The 18,782-nt window shown below is 51.0% G+C and overlaps 5 protein-coding genes across 6 annotated transcripts; 3 read left to right on the top strand and 2 right to left on the bottom strand.

The window, feature by feature from the left end:
* Positions 1-15: 15 nt before the first annotated feature.
* Positions 16-2,312, top strand: L3040_007821 (uncharacterized protein; the record flags this gene model as incomplete). Its single annotated transcript, XM_066154711.1, has 6 exons — positions 16-23; positions 69-134; positions 201-359; positions 426-453; positions 516-701; positions 753-2,312. The coding sequence occupies 6 exons, from the start codon at positions 16-18 to the stop codon at positions 2,310-2,312; spliced, it is 2,007 nt and encodes a 668-aa protein (XP_066010615.1).
* Positions 2,313-4,921: 2,609 nt separating this feature from the next.
* L3040_007820 (uncharacterized protein) lies at positions 4,922-6,341 on the top strand (the record flags this gene model as incomplete). The annotated part of the gene is made up of 3 exons (XM_066154710.1): positions 4,922-5,107; positions 5,188-5,950; positions 6,067-6,341. 3 exons carry the CDS (start codon positions 4,922-4,924, stop codon positions 6,339-6,341), a joined length of 1,224 nt encoding a protein of 407 aa, XP_066010614.1.
* Positions 6,342-7,583: 1,242 nt separating this feature from the next.
* On the bottom strand, positions 7,584-8,782 carry L3040_007819 (uncharacterized protein; the record flags this gene model as incomplete). Its single annotated transcript, XM_066154709.1, has 5 exons — positions 7,584-7,817; positions 7,883-7,969; positions 8,030-8,037; positions 8,221-8,576; positions 8,652-8,782. 5 exons carry the CDS (start codon positions 8,780-8,782, stop codon positions 7,584-7,586), a joined length of 816 nt encoding a protein of 271 aa, XP_066010613.1.
* A 2,234-nt stretch (positions 8,783-11,016) lies between these two features.
* L3040_007818 (uncharacterized protein) lies at positions 11,017-14,237 on the bottom strand (the record flags this gene model as incomplete). 2 transcript variants are annotated; one of them, XM_066154708.1, is made up of 10 exons in its annotated part: positions 11,017-11,603; positions 11,651-11,973; positions 12,064-12,344; positions 12,449-12,586; positions 12,665-12,792; positions 12,844-13,222; positions 13,274-13,431; positions 13,478-13,657; positions 13,709-14,027; positions 14,076-14,237. In XM_066154708.1, 10 exons carry the CDS (start codon positions 14,235-14,237, stop codon positions 11,017-11,019), a joined length of 2,655 nt encoding a protein of 884 aa, XP_066010612.1. The 2 variants fall into 2 exon arrangements, with proteins under 2 accessions (XP_066010612.1, XP_066010611.1); XM_066154707.1 differs by having other exon boundaries at positions 12,704-12,792.
* A 1,198-nt stretch (positions 14,238-15,435) lies between these two features.
* Positions 15,436-18,750, top strand: L3040_007817 (uncharacterized protein; the record flags this gene model as incomplete). Its single annotated transcript, XM_007296383.1, has 3 exons — positions 15,436-16,193; positions 16,244-18,455; positions 18,565-18,750. 3 exons carry the CDS (start codon positions 15,436-15,438, stop codon positions 18,748-18,750), a joined length of 3,156 nt encoding a protein of 1,051 aa, XP_007296445.1.
* Positions 18,751-18,782: the final 32 nt, after the last annotated feature.

Here is an 18,782-nt window from a genome sequence, read left to right as displayed (position 1 = left end):
CCTTTTTTATCGCCGATGCAAGGGTAGAGACGCGGAACGGATCATCTCGAACGCGATTTCAACTTTAGTTGTTGCCCCTCTAAGTTCCGACTCATCTTGAGTTCACTCAAAGAAAACAACAACACATCCAAGATGTAAGATCATCCGACTGCTTGCTTGTTCTTTAACCCCGAATTCTTTGCTAACAGTCTCTCACCCAGGGCTCGAAGAAGACAACCTGCGACTACACCCGCTGCTGCCGCCGCCGCAACCGCCGCCGCAACTGCTGCTGCAACTACTGCTGCTGCTATCGCCGCTCCCGTTGCTCCAGCTGCCCTTCTTGCTCCTGCGGCTCGACCTGGCCGACAGATTCGTGGACCGTAAGCTTCCTCGCCCAAGTCTCACTCGTGACCGCCAACCAGTTTCGTACTGACTGACTCTCGCAGACAATCCGCCTTGACCGATTTCCTTGCAGTAAGGAACTTCAAAGTCCTGCCTGCCCAACTCTGCCTCTTCCTAACCTCCCCCCCATCTAGGCCCATAACATCAACGCTTTCCAGATCAGAGCCGATGCCAATGTCCGTAGAAGAGCTGCCGCTACTGCCTCTCAACAAGCCCTCGCCACGCCCGACGCCCCCTCTCCAGCAACAGACCCAGGGAGATCACTCAAGCGAAAGAAGGAAACCAAGGCACAAGAAGCAAAGAGAAAGAAGGAAGAAGAGGTACGCTGAGCGCTGTCATAGATATATACGGACCTTGCTGACCTCTTGAAGAAAGCCATTGCCAAGATCAAAACCTCCAAGACTTTCCAGCAGCGGAGACTCTACCACGGAAATATGACAAATGAGGATGAGGAAGCTCGTGCTATATATAAGGAGCGTGCACCAATCCCTGGTCAGATGGAAAACTGCGAGTTCTGCAACAAGCGATTCAGCGTGACGGGCTACACCAGAGCTGGTCCAGACGGTGGTTTGCTATGCCCCATGTGCTCCAAGGACCTTAACAAGGAGGCAGGTGATGCACGCAAGAAGCGAAAGACTGCGGCTGGCAAGGCTCGGAGACAGATTCAGAGCAACCTCCTTGATGGTATCTACCCTGGAGCAAAGGATCTCGTGACTCTGTGTGTTGAGACTCTGGCAAAGAATGTAGAGATGGCTGACGACTTGGGCGATCTTCCCGCGTCGTTGGTCGACCGACTTGCTCAAATCCTCTCCAAGAAGCGGCTTTTGAACTCCACCACTCTGGATCTGTTTCTGAAAGCTGGCAATGACGCTGTCACTGTCTATGATGGATCTAAGCTTACTCCTGATGACTACATCCGGATCTTCCAGATCGTTCCAACCGTGAAGTTCCTCCGCCTCCGAAACGCCATCCAGTTTAAGAACAAGGTCATGGATCACCTCCTCGGAACTACCGTTAAGCTCGAGAGCCTAAGTCTCCACGGTGCCAACCTCATTGATGACGAGCGCTGGAACCGTTACCTCGCCGAGAAAGGCATGCACCTCAAAGCCCTCAAGGTCTACTACACCGACGGCCACTTCGGCGACGCACAGATCGAACTCCTCACAACAACAACGCCCAACCTTGAACGCCTCAAGATCTGCCACAACCAACAGGTAACCGACGAAGGCCTCGCCCACATCGCAAACATTCCAACCCTCAAGCACCTCTCCCTCGAAATCTACAACCCCACAACTACAGCTCCTTACCTCGCCATCCTCGACGCCATCGGCCCCAGCCTACGCACATTGTCCCTCAGCACTGTCAACTATGTCGAAGACGAAATCCTAGCCGCTATCCACGACAACTGCCAGAACCTCTTCAAGCTCCGCATCACCGACAACGAGGTCCTGTCTGATGCTGCTTTCGCATCCCTCTTCACTAACTGGCTCAACCCAAGTCTCGAGTACATCGACCTGCACAAGTGTCGCCACATCGACGCATCTAACCCACGCGAGAACCCCGACCAGATCGGTCTTGGTTCCGCCGGCTTCGAGGCTTTGATGTTCCACTCCGGTCAGACTCTCCGTCACCTCGATGTCCATTCTTGCCGCCACATCTCGCGCGAGAGCTTCGAGGCTGTCTTTGCTGAGGGGAAGATATATCCGGAGCTGCGAGAGCTGAACCTTAGTTTCTGCCAGGGTGTCAATGATTGGGTTTGTGCGTTGGTGTTCCGCGCCTGTCCGTCTCTGAAGACGTTGAAGGTATTTGGAAACTTTGGTGTCCGAGATGTTCGCGTGCCCAAGGGAAGAATCTTGATTGGCGTTCCAACTGCACTGGGCATGCAGATTGAGGGCACCGGGGTTGCAGAGGATGAGGGACGCGTTATCTGATTGGCCTTGGGTTTACGGACGTGTTTGCAGCTTGCTGCTTGGTGAATCTGGAATGATTTATTATGATGATGACTTGATGCGGTCCTGGAGTGTAAGATAGATGAATGGATATTCATGTCTACGGCTGGAGGGAAGGGGCCCGCGATCTGGCGCGGGAAGGAGGAGTTTTCATGTGGCTTGGTTTTGGCTTGGTGAATCTGGAGTTGTTGTCTGGCCGGCGTACCGGCTGCATTTTCGATGGTGCATCATCTCTCGTACCTCGGTAGCATGCAGTAGGATAGGTACCAGATCAGACGATGGATGGAATATATCAAATTTTCTTTTACCATTTGTGTTTCTGTGTATATGCAATCATCGCACGTAAGTTCCTGCATCAATTTCAACTTCGTCTTGGGCCTATATCTTACCTACCTACACAAAGCTGCCGCTAAAAAGTGATTCTTGCTTTCTTCCTTTCTCAATATCGCTGGATACCTCTCAGAGTAGGAAAATTGGAGGGACGGGGGAAAATGAAGGAAGGAGTTTGTGAGCCTACTACGGTATCTCTTGGCCATTGGTTTCGTTTTTTTGGGGGGGGGGAGGATGGGGAGGGTGTTTTGGTTTTGACGAGGGGGGATTGGGGATGGGATGTGGGATATGGTGATGGTGGTTTTTCTCAAGTACTTTTGAATTGGAATTTGAAATTTGGAATTAGAAATTTGGAATTAGAAATTTGGAATTAGAAATTTGGGATCTAGAGTTTGTACAGCTACATAGCTGCGTTGCGTTCAGACATACATTTTTCTCTTCTCTTCTCTTCTTCCTCCAAGCAAAGAGACGTAACGCCAGCCGGCACCAACCGTGCAGGTTTGGCTGGCCAACAACACTGAGCTGGCTAGCTGCTGGCTGATAGATCTTCTCTCCGTATATCGCTCTCGGGGCTTGGGGATGGGTTTATGCTTGATGCTTGATGCTTGGTGCTTGGTGCGTGGTGCTTGGTGCTTGGAAGGGATGGATACGTCTTCTACTTGAATTCTTCTCTGCTTTTCTTAGCGGGTCCTCATTCGGATTCTGAATGGCCTCTGCTTTTGAATTCATCGTCATCATAAGAGCGCGGGAATTACATGCAGTGAATAAAAGGTTTATATATATTCGCAAGCTCTCAACAGCTAGATCACATACAGGCGCCGAGCTAGCAGTATGTATCTATGCGTCAGTGAATTTGGTCCAATCAGTGCATGATATACAATATTCTGTATATAAAAAGGTCATTCTCTCTTGTTTCTCTCTTCCCTACATCTTTCTTTCATTTTAGGGATGTGGCTTTGTATGTACCTATGCGAGTCTCCAAGGAATTTTCTTAGAAAGGCGGTGCGGCACTGCGGCTTCCTTCCTTCTTTCCTGCGTGTTTTAATCTTGCTCCTGTACTTTTCTTATTCTTGATCTATATCGGCCGATAAACCTCGTTGAATACTTATCTCGAAGCTTTTTACCAATTGTCGCTTGCTGTCAAAACCACGGTAGTCTGCTGGCTTTGGGTTTCTTGGATGTTGGAAATGTCTAGATGATGGGGTTGCTTTTTTCGAAGGATGCATCTGTATATATGCGATTGGGGAGGGGGTTGTGTAGGTACTTACTTTCCTTGGACTTGGTGGAGGGCGGTTAATTGCGGTCATCACCTCTAGGATTGTTGTCACTCATTGCTTTTCTCTTTTTTGGGATATCATGACAGCTAAACTCGTGATCATCCTATTCCAGCTAATCCCTCACTACATCTCAATCCCTTTCGCTAGTTAGTCGGGGTACCTTGAAGACACACACACCTAAATCACCCATCACGCATCGCACAGAATCTGGGTCATGTTTTCTGCTCCTGCCGAATACCAGACTCGTAGACGAGGTTTTATCTATAAATAATACGTATACCCGCACTCACTCACTCACGATTCTCCGAGTGTTGCTGATAACTAGCTACTAGCGACATCCTTGTAACCGTCTCACTTTCTCTTCTCTTCTGTTGCCGAGTTTGTCCTTGCTGTCATCTCGCTCCGGCGCGTCGGTAATACGGCTGGCAATTTTCTACCTGGGCTGGGGCTGATATATAATCCACGTTTGAGACGAGGTACGAGAACGATATTAGTCACATCTTGTGTGTCGAGTGTCGAGTATCGAGTGTCGATATAAGTCTCTTAAATAGCCTGCAGTGCAGTGTTTTGTTTATGTATGTACCGGTACTTACTGGCGAGCTGAGAGCGCTGGTAGCTCGACTAACGTGCCACGTGATCCAGCTAGCCTTACACAAGGCAGAAGAGGAGCCGCAGATCCGGAGAAACAGAGACTTGTCCAGATCTAAAAATAGAACCTGACAGAAATCCTCCGAGGTTCCGTCGGTATATATTATACGATAATACGCTATAATGTACTGTAATTTACCATAATAGTCCGTGCGGCGTAGCGCATAAAACTGTGCCACTCCACCAAGCCCGCATACGAAACTTCATCTGCCTCAAGTCAACTCACCGGGCAAAGGACCACGACAACCGACAACCGACAGCAGTTAACATAAAGAACATCGACGACCCCCCCCCCCCAAAACCCGTCGTCAACCTCGTAACGGTTCCCTCGCCATCATGACCTCCCTGCTCCTTATCCACAGTCTCTACTCCTTGATCGCTGCGAGAGACGACAGTGCCAACGACAACATCGCCTTGAGCGTGCTGGCGAGTCGCGATACCAAAAGAGAAGCCCTGGGCACCTCTCTATTCGTGATACTCATCATCATCAACATTTGCATCTTCGTACCCGTTATCTTCGTGGTAAGAACCTCGCTCGTCCTTTGCAAATACGGCACGTGATTGATCATGCCGGCGACTGAACTGCACTGAATCAACTCCAGGTCACATACACCCTTCATGAAGTATTTCCGACTTTAGCAATTGTTGAGTCCGCGGATGTTGCTCCAGAATATGAATTTGTCAACGCGGATGAGGCTCACGATGAAGATGACGATTCCGACCATCTCGACTCTGGCAACGATATTAAACGTCCTTCTGCTGTCCCCGACATTCCTAGTGACGGACAAGAGCCATCATCAAGCCAGTTGCCAGATGAGACAGCAGGCATTCCTGCGAGACCTTCGAGCCCGGTAACGTGTGATATCAGAGCCACTTTCAGACTCCTACGCGCTGCTTGTGGCGGATCCTACCGGAGTGGTCTAGCCAGAGGCTTTAAATGGAAACTTTGCATCGGCTTCACCCAATTCATGATAATCGTGGTTCTCATCTCAATCCCATACATTCCAACCTTCGTCATCTCCATAATCGCCTCTCTCGCTACGACGCAGCTGGCAACAGGCTGGGTGCACGCTGTGGTATCGAAACAACAGAACTCATTGCTGTGGCAGAATCTGCCCCGGTATTGGTTGGTACTAAAAGCCACCGCTATCCCAATCATCGCGAAAGCCGCGATTACGCAGCTCATCAGAGGCTTTGTGCATCTCTTTCTCGGCCCTAGGACCGGCAGTGCTGATCCTATCGGTCTTGTTCCTGCTTACAGTGGGGGCTTCTGGCTGCATATCCTGGTGCTGGGACTCATCTTCGTAATTTACATCGTCGCCTTTCTCCCTATCGAGGTCATTTTGACTCGAACACGCGCTAGCAGTAAGATATCTCCTCCATTCATGTTGGGACCCTTCCGCGCCTGTGAGGGGAAAAACTTTGCCTTCTGAAGAAGCTCGGTGGAAGAGAGACAATGCTGACCAACACCCTCTTTCTAGTGCTCCCCAATGAGACGAACACGTTGGTCCCACTTGACGTCTCCATCCAGTCGCACGATCCTGATGGGATGGGGTTCTGGTCGTGGCAGTACTCTTGGGAGAAACTGTCCCGTGCCTCTTGGATTCGGATCGCAAAAGTCTACGGCAAGGTTTTCGCAATCACTGTCGCCGTCCACACCTTTACCTTTTTGTTTATTGGGCTCCAGATGTTGATCGTTTCTCTTTTGGGGGGGTCTTTTGTGGGGGGGTCTTTTCAAATGAAGGAAAGCGCATGAAAGGTGTTGGGGTGGCTATGTTGAGCGGCGAGGTCTACCCCCCCACTGGATGGAGACCAGCAAGCATGTATTGATAGATGCAATGCGCTGTTGCGGGCGTGGATGGCAAGGAACCATTCGCAATGGGCTTGCAAGCAAGCAAGCAACGACCAGCGCTTCGAGACGCCTCCTATCGGCTCTCGAGGTCGACTTTATGACTGAGATATATCCCCGACCTGTCTGTATATTACACCCAAAGCAAATCGAATACCCTGATCTTGACCCTCCCCCCTTTCCCCCCGAACCGCCGGTGAGAAACGAAACCCCTGCTCGCTCATGTACGGATGGATGGTATAGATTCGGGACCAGACCAGACCAGACCGACCTGCTCACCAATCCAATCCACCACCAGCTAGCTGACTTCGTTCTACAGAGTATCCAGGGACAAAGCAAACCGTGTCAAAAGACATTCAACATTGCTAGATATCCCACCCCTCCAACCTCTCTACCAACTCGCTCTCGCTCTTCTCAATTCCACATCTTTTTATCTTCCTACGGATGCCGTTGACATAAACCCCCCCCCCCCCCCCAAAAAAAAGAAAATCAAGCTCACGAACCACCGCTTTTTTCTCTTCGCCTCTGTTCTGTTCGCAATCTTTCTTCTGCCCATCTCGCTTATCTTTCCTTTCCTTTCCTTTCCTTTCCTCTCCTTTTTTTTTTTTCGATTATTTCTCATCAGTTCGGGTCTGGGTCTGAGTCCGAGTCCGAGTCCGAGACCGAGACAGAGTATCGGTGTCTGCTCGATACAGTCGAGTCCAGCACAGCACAGCCGAGCCAACAACCTCGAGCAGGCATGTCTCCGCCTGCGAGCGAAGCGAGGCTTGTGGACCTTCCTCCGCGGCGGAGATGCAAGATGTATCTCGGATATTGCCATAGCGGGTGCTGGCTGCATCGGGGGTTGTAATTTGCACCAGCCTCGGCGAGAGAGAGAGAGAGTGTGTGTGTGAAAGTGTGTGTGTGTGTGTGGGTGTGTGGTTGTGTATGGGTGTGTGGTTTTCGGACGCGTCTGCCTGCTTCGCGGTCTCTTTGCTTACTACCAATGTAAGGTACCTATCTACCTACTTGCGGAGGAGTCGCCAGGGAAAAGAAAAAAAGAAGAGAAAGAAAGAAACCTCGTGGTTTTGCGACATTGACAAAGATCTCTTCCGGGTGTTGATGATTTGTTTTCTGTCCGCACTAGCCTCTTCGCTCTTATCTTGGCTATCACCAAGGGGTGCGAAAAGTGTCACCGCTGTTGATGTCGGCGGGGTTGGGGCCGGCCAGGTGTGTTGATACAGTAGCAGCACGCCGTTCAGCTGGACGATGCACTTGAATGGCCCGAACCGAACCGTTCCGGCATAGGGGGTCCGAGTGATAATGCCCTCTTGCATGTCCTCGCGCAAGAGAGCGTCTCTTGCTCCTCTTCCCCTGCGAACGCAGGCGGAGGAGCGATCTCTGCTAAGGAGGAATAGTAAGTAAGTAAGTAAGTAAAGGTTACAATGCGCGATGCGGGCGAGACTTACGTAACGTGTTATCAATATCGGTGGGTGTTCAAGACGGATCCTCGCAGGACATCTGGAGTGGAGGCCGTACGGAGAAGAAGAAGACGGCTGCAGTCACGTTAGTCCAGTCCCTACGTAGCGAGCATGGGGCCGCGAGGTAACTAATACCTGGATATCTGGAGCGCCGCAGGTTGCAGGGTGTGGTCAACTTCGCTCCTATCCTGGCTACCGCTGTCACGGTATGATTCATATTCCCGGCAGGTCTTTCGATCGCGTCCAGGGCATCCCACGTGCTCTCCGGAGACAATCAACCACGGATGGAGAAGATCCAAATTCAGGCTCGCACGCTACCACCGTACTCCCAAATCTCGCATACAATTTAACGTGGATCCCAGCTGGAACGGTGACCGGCGGTCCGCAGAAATACTTTGTCTCCGTTCTCGTTTCTTTCTCGGGTATTATCCAGCTCGCCTCTACCCTGCATTCCCAGTACTTTATCTCTAGCACCAAGATCGTAGTGAACGTCGCGGGAAAGTTTCCGATAACTTCATCCGTAGAGCTGGACACAGGCTGGACATCCGTATTTGCTAGCCCACGCTCGGACGAGGAGATGTCAGATCGGTTTTTGGGCAGCAGGCTGCGTTTAGCAGCGAACTGGGTACCGTCTCGGCTCGGTTTTGCGATTGTGATCAGCTCCAAGCTCGGCAAGGCGAGCCTTTAATGTCTCTCTGACATCCGTCGAGGTGGCTTCGATAGGAGTTACGCAGGTCAGAAACCTTGCATCACTAACCCCCAGAGCTGGCCAGTTACCGCGCCCTCGTTGTCCCGACCAGAGACCCAGAGTCGGCACGGCGCGATCCAGTACGCAAAATGCGATGTCCGGCCATGGCTTGCAAACCGTGTGTTTTTTGCCACCTGCATCGGCGCCTGTAGTGGAAATTGCAGTGGGAAAGACGTGTCAGAACACCCTTTCTATTGAACTTTCCATCAGCAGTACTTCACGGTCCGAACTCAGCGGGTGCAGCTTCGACCGGGAAGACCGTCGCGGACGTTCGCGATGTGACGACGGCCCCGAACGTTTTCGCGGTTGCGCATATCGTATTCTCCGTCTTCATCAGAATCAAATGTTCCAAATCGCTATGCAGGTCATTGCCGATAGCTAGACGGGGCCGGCATTCTGCACCGGGTGCATGTCGGGGGCTTCGGGCACGCAGGACCACCGCGGTCCCAGTCGTGGCAGTGAGCGCAGGTCACCTGTGTGTGATGTATGGTGGCCACGGTCACTGCACTGGCGGCAGACCATGGCGAGCGTGTACGTGTCGCGTTCGTACCGTGGGCAATCCGGAATGGGATGCGCCGGAGGCAACGAAGGGGAGTAACAACCTGCCTTTCCGGACAAGAAAGCGGAAGAGATTCGTCCAGAGCGCGGAATCGATGAATTTGGATCGGCTTGCAGCTCAGTTCAGAAAGGATTCCTTTTCGAAAAGGAAAAAATAAGAAGAAGAAGAAAAAAACCTCTGTCGTTTTTGTTGGCTGTATTGGTGACGTGAGGTGGTGCTCAGTGGCGAAGGTCCGCGGCCGCGACCGCTAAGGCTCTAATGTGCAATCATAAACTCCATCATTTTTATATCAAAAAGAAAAGGTAACCAAGAAAATAGTGAAGATCATTCCATATTGTGAATATAGTTATAGCGTCAGTTGCTGATTTATCATACCGTGTGAATAAACAAGGCCTTTCACTATATTTCTCAGGCACGTCAGATGACCCCAGCTTTTCTTGATGGATTGAATCTCGGGTGCCGCTCACCTATTCTTATATCAGGAAGCTCTCCTTCAGAATGCTATCAACCATCACCTCTTTGCTATTTGGATTTGTTGCTCTTTGAATAGTTTACTGTTTGACCAATCCATCAATCTGAGCCGTTGTGCAAACCAACCATCACGCTGGTGGCGAGGCGTCGAGGCCCTCCTAATATTATTGATTTGCTTCAATTCAAATCGAGACAGAAGATTTGTTTGAGTGCTCCAGCACTAGGATAGGTCATGAGTAACTAGGCAGACGAAATGCGATATCTTTTTTTTGGAAGCACGTGCATCGATTTCGATGCTTGTATTTTGTGTCTTTACTCTCAGAAGTTCTCGACGGCAGCAAGGCAAGCAAGGCCTGCCTGCAGGTAACGCCGCATCCACGTCCGTCAACAGGCCGGTCGTCATTATCAGATTGATGAATGGTTCTGTAAACTTCAGTCAGTGACAATCAAGTTTGAGAGAGGCAGTACATATTGTGTTCGCTGCTAATGAAATCGGAAAGCCACTTGATGCTTGCCAAACCCAAAAGTTGACTGCATATCGGGAATTTCACACCAACACCTTCGCAGATCCGTTATATTCACCTCCTGAGATATGAAAAAAGAAGGATCTGTTATGAAAGGTTTGTTCGTAGTTTGTTTATGGTAATCCCAGCTGCTCACCGACTGCCTTCATCCCAAACGCCAAACAAACCCTTCAGCCTAAGCCAGGAGGATATCTCGCGAGCTTGGAATCTGCGAAGTAGAATGCGCTGACAAGATAGATAATATCCAATAACGGAATCACCGCGGCAAAGGAACGAAGAAGAAAACAATCTACATGCGTGGGCGGACGCCGTGATAACGCCCACGTGTTTAGGAAGCGAGGAGAGTAGATGTCGTGGGTTGAGAGGAGTCTGAGGAGTATATGTCGAGGATGTACTGTAGTGGAGATCGTGTTTCTGCATCTGTTTTGTTCCTGGATCAAGTACTACTACCATGCGCTTCTGGTACGTGGCTACATCACGTCTATAGCCTGTATATAGACGAGTGGCTGTTCCTCCCTGAACGCACCACCACCATCATACATACCAATACATTCGAGTACCATACGTTTACCTCCCTCCTCACCACCGATTCTATGATTATATATATATATATATACATCTCGTGATTCTACTTCTACTATGCGGAGCCTCCTTTCCTCCACAGTACCTGCGTAGTAACAGGACCGTCGGTAGCCGAAAAGTTTACGAGCAGCGAGTTGAATGATACAAAACAGCGACTTGGCAGAGCATGACATATTGCAGGCCATGCATTCGTCGCTGAAAATACAGAGGGTGGATGAGTCTCGCGTACTTAATCCACTCACGTCGCGTCCCCATCATCAGCTTCCTCCCTCGGGTTAGGCCTCTCTCTAATCTCCTTAACCGCCTGTCTCACCGCCGCATTTTTTTCGAAGCTCAGATGCACAAGATCGACCACCTCGTCCACCGTAAAATAAAGACTCAGATCACTCTCAAACCACAGAAACTTCACATCCTTGAGGTTGCTCTGCAAGACCTCGCTCAGGAATTTCATCTTCATCCACTTATCCGCAAACTGAGACGTGATGGGAATCGCTGCTTCGGCGTCAGGGCCCGATATTCTGTGCTTGGTCCGGTTAGGGGATTGGGGTCTCGGTAAGAAGAGATCGTCGAGACTTTCGACACGCGAGAGAATGGTGGCGGTGCGCTCGGCTTCGTCGACGCTTATGTCTGAGAGATCGAAGACGTCGGTAATTAGCTTTGAGGCGACTGCATTGACGAGCGAGCCGGTTGCGGAGGCCCAGGCTGAGTAGGGGAGAATGGAGTCCCAGAGGGCGGCGGTAGTGCGGATGTGGGTTATGACAGCTTTGATGTTCTCTTCGAGCTCGCTGGGGATTTGGTCGTCTTGTTGGAAGAAACTATGGGCTCCTGGGAAGTATTAGACTAGTAGATTGAGGGGTAAAAAGGAAACATGCCGCCAAGGAGGTCGTTGATGATGGTGCGTTGTGCGTTCAGCTCGTTTGTGTAGGCACGTTTACCGAAGCTGACTAGAACGCTTATCTCGGACTCAATTTTGACCATAGCCAATGTACGGCGTGGGATATCGGGACGGTTTTGCCAGGCTGCGATAAACTGCTGGAAGCTTTCAGAGAGCCACATGGCATCGTTGTATAGATACATGTTGCCGCCTGGTTGCAATGAGTAATAGTAAGGAGAGACCGCCCGGTAAAGAGCTAGGACGGATCTTGGAAGGTTGAACAAGCCCACAGCGGCTGGGCTAACGGGTATATGAGCATTCCTACATTTTGTTAGCAAGATTTCCGAGTGCTCGTCTAGCTGCCTGGCCGACTTGTAGTCGATCACAAGGCAGAGAGCGAAGATGACTTACTCTGGTTGAAGTAGATATGCACCATCGGCGTACACCTGCTCAACTGTGGTGTAAACCGCGCGTGGCAAGGATGAGGTCCAATAATTTTCAGATAGTGTCATCTCCCGTGTAGGGGGGCTGATGTGTTGCTGGGGTGGAGCGACCTCTACCACTTGCGACGCCGCCAACTGAGCTTCGGGCTCGACATCAAGCACATCGTCGTCGTCGTCACCCCAGCCCCAAGCATCTGCGGCGTCGTCCGCCTGGTCATCTGTATCCGGCGTCGGGAGAGGGCTGAAGACCTGTGTATGGTCAGCAATGTCGGCATGACAGATGGGTTGCTTTTGTCCAGAGTAAGGGCACCAGACGAAGAGCGGAGGAGGACACAGGAAATTCTTAAGTTCACCTCGCTAACACGTCGTTCTTCGTCTAACGATTGACGGTTTCTCGTTACAATATTTGAAACTTGTTCGTGACTCTCTGCTTTTTGCGGTGAAGCAATTTCACCATCATCGCTCCACGCACTGTCCCAATCCTGCGTTACCTGCATCAGTTAGTAAGAGGGACCGAAAATAAGGAAGAAAACCGGAAGAGGGTCGCCATTCGGAGCTCAAGATGGTACATGTGTACTGACGGCCAACCTGGGGTTGATGACACGTACAGCGGTTCCAGTAGCAGTAATATGATTGCCCTCGTCTCTCGCCACCATACGTTTCTCGACTCTCTCGGCAGGCTGCGGAGTTCCAAGCCCTATGCGAAGATCAGTGACGCCCTAGAAAGAGAGTGTGCATTAGATTGTACCTAAGGAGAGCTGATTCCGAGTCCAGTCTAATGTCGCGTCTCGCCTCTTGTTGACCCATATTTTGGGTGCATTCGTGACCCAGTCGTTAAAAGTATCGACCCCAGGCCAGTTCAAAGACTCCAGCTTGGAAGCAAACCCGCCTACTCGAGACAAAGCTTTTTGGTAGTCAATCATGTCATCAAGGGAAGCGGGCACGGCAGTGTCCAGCCACACTTCAAGAATGCGAGTAGAAAGTGTCGGCATCATCTTATCTGCCAACGGCCGGATGAAATCTGGGGGGAGGTTCTCGATGAGGAACTCTATGATCACCTCTAGGTCAATAAAGAGGGACTTGATAGTCTGGTTAGCGACTTCAGCAGCGCCAAGTGACAGCGAGTTCTATGCCAGTTAGCGGCTGAGCTCAATTGCAATCATCAGAGTGGCACTGACCCCTGTGACTTGTATGCTTGGTATAGAACCAGCACTTAGATTAGTACGAGGTTTCAAAATAACATCATCCAGGTCTTCCCAAAATTTCTTAGCAGCTTGATCAAGCTCTTTGTAGGCTTTCAGGCCAATTATTGCTTGATCTATATCCATTGCGGTCCCTGCAGTCGTCAGCAGAGAGCATTGCCAAAATAGCAGACTTCTCACCTGGCAATACCCTGTTGATCGTGATTACAGCGTGGTCCGGCTTCACATTTATGAGTTCCTTCCATATTGTCGCGAACTGCTCGTGAATCTGCATCCGTAATTCAAAAGATCTCGAATCCAGCAACCGCATGGCCCTTGTACTTTTCTCCAACGGGATGTCCCCCAAGCGCTTCCACGCATCTATCCAAATTAGCATGTGGCTCCGAACACACGAAGCCTCCCAAAACCCACCTTCAAGCATATGCAGCCCATCGATAATCCTCTTCTCGCTAGCTAGCTGCTCCGCCTTATTCAAGCTCTCATTGACCGCCTGAAGCGACCGCAGCGCAGCGAGGAGTTGGTCGTTAAAGGAAAGCTCCTTTGACAAAAAATCAATATAATTCTCCTTCTCCTGCAGGACCTCAATCTTCTCCTCGTCTGCCTCGGCCTGCCGCACTATACTGCTTGCCAGTCGTCGAGATCGCTCGATATCATCTTGTATGGATTTGGCATGCTTGATCCAGAGATCCACATCGGGGGCGGATTCTCTGCTGATCTCGCGGACTTCATTCTGGGAAATGCATTAGCTTTGTTGCACATGGAAATTGGAGAGACGTACCTCTAGCTCTGCCTTTGCCCGGTTCAGTGTTTCTAGAGCTGCAGATACTGTGGAAGAGTCCACATAGGCTGAAGATACGGCGTCCTCCTCAGGGAAAGTGCCGTGGATGGAGAAATCGATAAGTACTTGTCCCAGTTGATCTTGGACATTGGGATAGGACATGTTGGCCCGATGCGCTGAGCGATGAGGCTTGGATTGGATTATTAGGGTCGGAAGAGGGGCAGATGTCGATTCAAATCCAAGAGCATATTGGTCTGAGTCAAGCTGCTGGCACTTCAATCCGGAGCTGTATGGTGGAATATTTACGGTAAGCTGGCTACTTGGGACCTGTATAGCTGCAAATCAAGCTTACAGGGAGCTCGGCTTTCGCAGCTGTCCATGACCGACAGACGCGTCTGCCGCGGTGCCAAGGAGCGGCTATCGTACCAGCGCCACAGCCGCAGCCGCCTACCAATCACACTCTAGCCATTGAACAATACGAAGGGAAGAAGAAAGGGCTGTAAGGAAAAGAGAAGGCTGATCCAAGCCGACATCCAAACCGACCTGCTTTGTCCTTTTCTTTCTTCTCTCCAAACCTCCGACTCTAGCTGATAGTCTTTTAAGTCCAGTCCAGTCCAGTTGACTTCAATTCAGTCCTCGCATTTTCTTCTCCCACACAAATACATGGATTAATACGATCTCGTATTTGTCGGTGCATCTTGCTACCGCCAGCGAAAATTTCATAGCCGAGCCGACCCCAACCCTTTCATCATCTGTACCTACGCAAGGCTGCAAGGTTACATTACAGGTGACACGATATCCAAGGCTCACGATCTCGCCCCAAAGGCAAAGGTATGTTTGTTATCTCTCTATCTCTCTATCTCCGAGTATTATCTGTCGAAGTCATTCGTTCCTCGGCGACGGGGCCTCTCTGCAGCCTCCTACCTGACCTCAACTTTATCCCCGGCCCTCCTCTTCATTGTTTTGTTTGGGTCCGGCCAAAATGGCGGGGTATCCATATCCATATTCTCAACCATACCCATACTCACAGGCAAGACGATTGTCGATTATAAGTGTGGTAGTACCACTTCTTGCTCTTATCCTCTACCATCTCAGCAAGAAAGCTGGGTATGCAAGACCGCTACCACTCTCGCTCTCGCCCTCTCTTACCTCCTCTCCATTGTACTCCCAAGACAGGATTGCTGACTCGCTGCCAGATCAGTCACGTGATATCCATAGTCTGGAAAAACTATCACAGCATCAACACGCTACATGAATCCTGGGAATACCAAAAGGCTGACCATACAAAAATTATAGGAGTCCAAGCCTCCTCTTCAAAAGCAAGGCCACCTTGGTCTCTTTTCAGCTGCGATCCTTCATCATGCCGAGCCAAAGCAAGAAGCCTCGGTTCCGGACCATCCAGCAGTTCGAAACAGACTACTCGCCAGTGTCCATCTCCCAATATGTATCAGAGCAGACGGGTATGAGCGTCGTAGTGTGTAATCAGGAAGGCCCCAAAGTCCGAGGATACTTCACCCTCGCGACCGAGATCTTTGATGATTCCGGATCGCCTCATACCCTGGAGCACTTGGTGTTCATGGGCTCCAAGAGCTACCAATACAAGGGTCTTCTTGACAAGCTTGCCTCTCGAGCCTACTCGAACACAAACGCTTGGACTGCCACGGATCACACGGCCTACACCTTGGACAGTGCCGGCTGGGAAGGCTTTGCTCAGATCCTCCCAGTCTACCTCGAGCATATCATCCTGCCCACACTCACTGATGAAGGATGTTACACTGAAGTGTGGCACGTGGACGGCGACGGCAACGACGCTGGTGTGGTCTACTCTGAGATGCAAGGTGTTCAGAACAATGGCCCTGAGATCATCGACATTAGAGCTAGACGCTTGCTGTATCCTGAAAATGTCGGATTTCGATACGAGACTGGTGGCCTGATGGAGAACTTGCGAGTTCTCACTCCCGATCGTATCCGCGCCTTCCACAAGGAGATGTACCAGCCGAAGAATCTGTGCCTTGTTCTCGTTGGTGAGGTTGACAAGGATCACCTTCTCCAGCTCTTGGATGAGTTTGAGGAGGGCATTATTGACTCCATCCCTCCACCTTCGGCTCCTTTCAAGCGGTATGGCCCTATACACCTCCAATTGAGATGCAATGCTGATCTAAATACAGCCCATGGATCGATTCTGCGCAGCCACCTCCCATTGCCAAGACAATCGTGGAGACAGTCAACTTCCCCGAGGAAGACGAATCGAGGGGTGAGATTACCGTTGCTATGTTTGGACCGAGCTGCAACGATGCCGTCGCTACAGCTGCTCTGAACGTTCTCCTCACCTACCTCGCCGGTTCTTCTGTCTCGATTTTGGAGAATGTCATGGTGGAGAAGGAGGAGCTCGCGTCTAGCATCGGCTACTACTGGGACGCAAGACCGAACACGGTGATCTGGCTTCAGCCGAGTGGCGTGCTGACGGAGAAGCTCGCGTTTGTTGAGCAAAGACTGTTTCAGTTGCTCAAGGAAGTTGCTTCGAAGCCTCTGGATATGAACTACATGCTGGACTGCATCAAGAGAGAGCGCAGACAGGTGAAGTTCCAGGCTGAAAGCTCTTCTAGCTTCTATGCTACCGGCGTCATCAATGATTTCCTGTTCGGCGAAAGAGATGGTTCTACGCTGAAGGAATTCGGGACCGTTTCCGAATACGACAAGCTCGAGGGCTGGACCGATGAACAATGGCGCGACTTTCTGAAGAAGTGGATATCTGACGCTAACCATATCTCACTTCTTGGCAAGCCTTCCAAAGCCATGGCTGACAAGATTAAGAGTGATGAAGAAGCCCGGGTCCTTGCTCAAAAGGAGAGGCTGGGCCCAGAAGGTCTCAAAAGACTGGCAGAGAAGCTGAAATTGGCAACCGAGAAGAACGATGTAGAAATCCCTCCATCTGTCCTACAAAAGTGGCCCGTGCCAGGTGTCGACTCCATCCACTTTATCGAAACTACCAGCGCACGATCTGGTCTGGCAAGGAAGCTCGGGGCTCCAGAGAACAAGGCCCAGAAGATCATTGACTCAGCCAATTCTGACCTCCCAATTTTTTTGCAGTTTGAAGATGTCCCTACAAACTTTGTTCACTTGACTTTACTCCTAGGCACATCTCAGGTCAAGACCGAGCATCGCCCATTGCTGTCTCTGTTCATGGACAACTTCTTCAACACTCCCATCATGCAAGATGGTAAGCGTGTTGAGTTTGAGGAAGTCGTCACGAAATTGGAGCAAGATACCATCAGCTACTCGGTGGGTGGCGGTGGCCGTATGAACGATGCTGAAGGACTCGTCATCCAATTCCAAATCGAGCCCGACAAATACGAAACCGCCATTAAATGGATCCGCACCATGATGTTCGACAGCATCTTTGACCCTGTCAGACTCAACGCCGGTATGGCCAAGATTCTTGCGGACATACCCGAGGCCAAGCGAAATGGCAACAACATGCTTTTCGCCGTCGACTCCATGATCCACCTAGACAAAGAATCCAGCGTCAAGGCACGAGGCACGCTTGTCAAAGCCATCTACATGAAGCGTCTCAAGAAACTTCTCACAAAAGATCCCGGTACCGTTCTCTCCTGGCTGGAAGCTCTCCGCAAATCCCTCTTCACGTTCAACAATATGCGTGCCCTAGTCATAGCCGACGTCTCCAAACTGCCAAATCCGGTCGATGCCTGGAAGCCCCTCATCGCGGGCCTCGACACCGCCGCTCCCCTCCTCCCCCTCGTCAAATTGTCCGAACGTCTCAGCCCAGACGGGCGATCCCCAGGAAACTACGGCGCGGTGGTGATCCCAATGGCCACAATCGACTCTTCTTTCTGCGTCGCCTCCGCCAAAGGCCCGACCTCCCCCAATGATCCAGTGCTCCCGGCTTTGATGGTCGCAATCTCCTTCCTCGAAGCCGTTGAGGGACCCCTCTGGACAGCAATCCGCGGTAAGGGACTTGCTTACGGCTCGGGGTTTAGGCGTGATCCTGACGGAGGCTTCGTCCAATTCTCTGTCTACCGGTCCCCCGATGCATACCGCGCCTTCGTTGCCGGCCAGGCCGTCCTTCAATCCTACATCGACGGCACGCTGAAATTCGAGCAAGCTGCCCTTGAAGGGGCGATTAGTGGCATTGTGATGGGGTTTGCGGATGAGCAGACGACGATGGCGGCCGCGGGACAGTTTCACTTTGTGAATAGTGTGGTGAGAGATCTGGAGGATGGATATGACGCGAAGATTCTCAAGGCGGTGCGGAATATCACTGTGCCGGAGATCCAGGCTGTTATGAAGGACGTTCTGATGCCGGCTTTCTTACCGGGAAAGAGTAACGTCGCTGTTACCTGTGCACTGGTTATGGAGGAGGTATGTTATTATCTACTCTTTGACCCTGCCTTCTCAGCCTCGCCCCTCTGTATCCTTCGCTGGCTCCCTTCATTTTCTCTCGGAATGTTTGTACTGACAACCCCACTAGGGCATCGTAAAAGGCTTCTCCGAGCTTGGCTTCAAGACAAGCGTGCAACTCCTCTCCAGCTTCCAAGAGAGCTACGGCCTCGAAGCAGACGGGGACGAGGCCGGGAATGAGGACGAAGCTGTAGATGGCGAGGGCGGAGAGGGAGATTTGGACGACGAGATGACGGAGGCGAGTCAGGATGAGTAGTCAAAGGGGAAAGGAGGGGGGCATGGGGATTT

The sequence above is a fragment of the Drepanopeziza brunnea genome (genome assembly GCF_022702325.1).
Source record: "Drepanopeziza brunnea f. sp. 'multigermtubi' strain 214-2 chromosome Unknown ctg14, whole genome shotgun sequence".
Taxonomy (NCBI): Eukaryota; Fungi; Ascomycota; class Leotiomycetes; order Helotiales; family Drepanopezizaceae; genus Drepanopeziza; species Drepanopeziza brunnea.
This window is presented reverse-complemented; position numbering and strand designations above follow the sequence as displayed.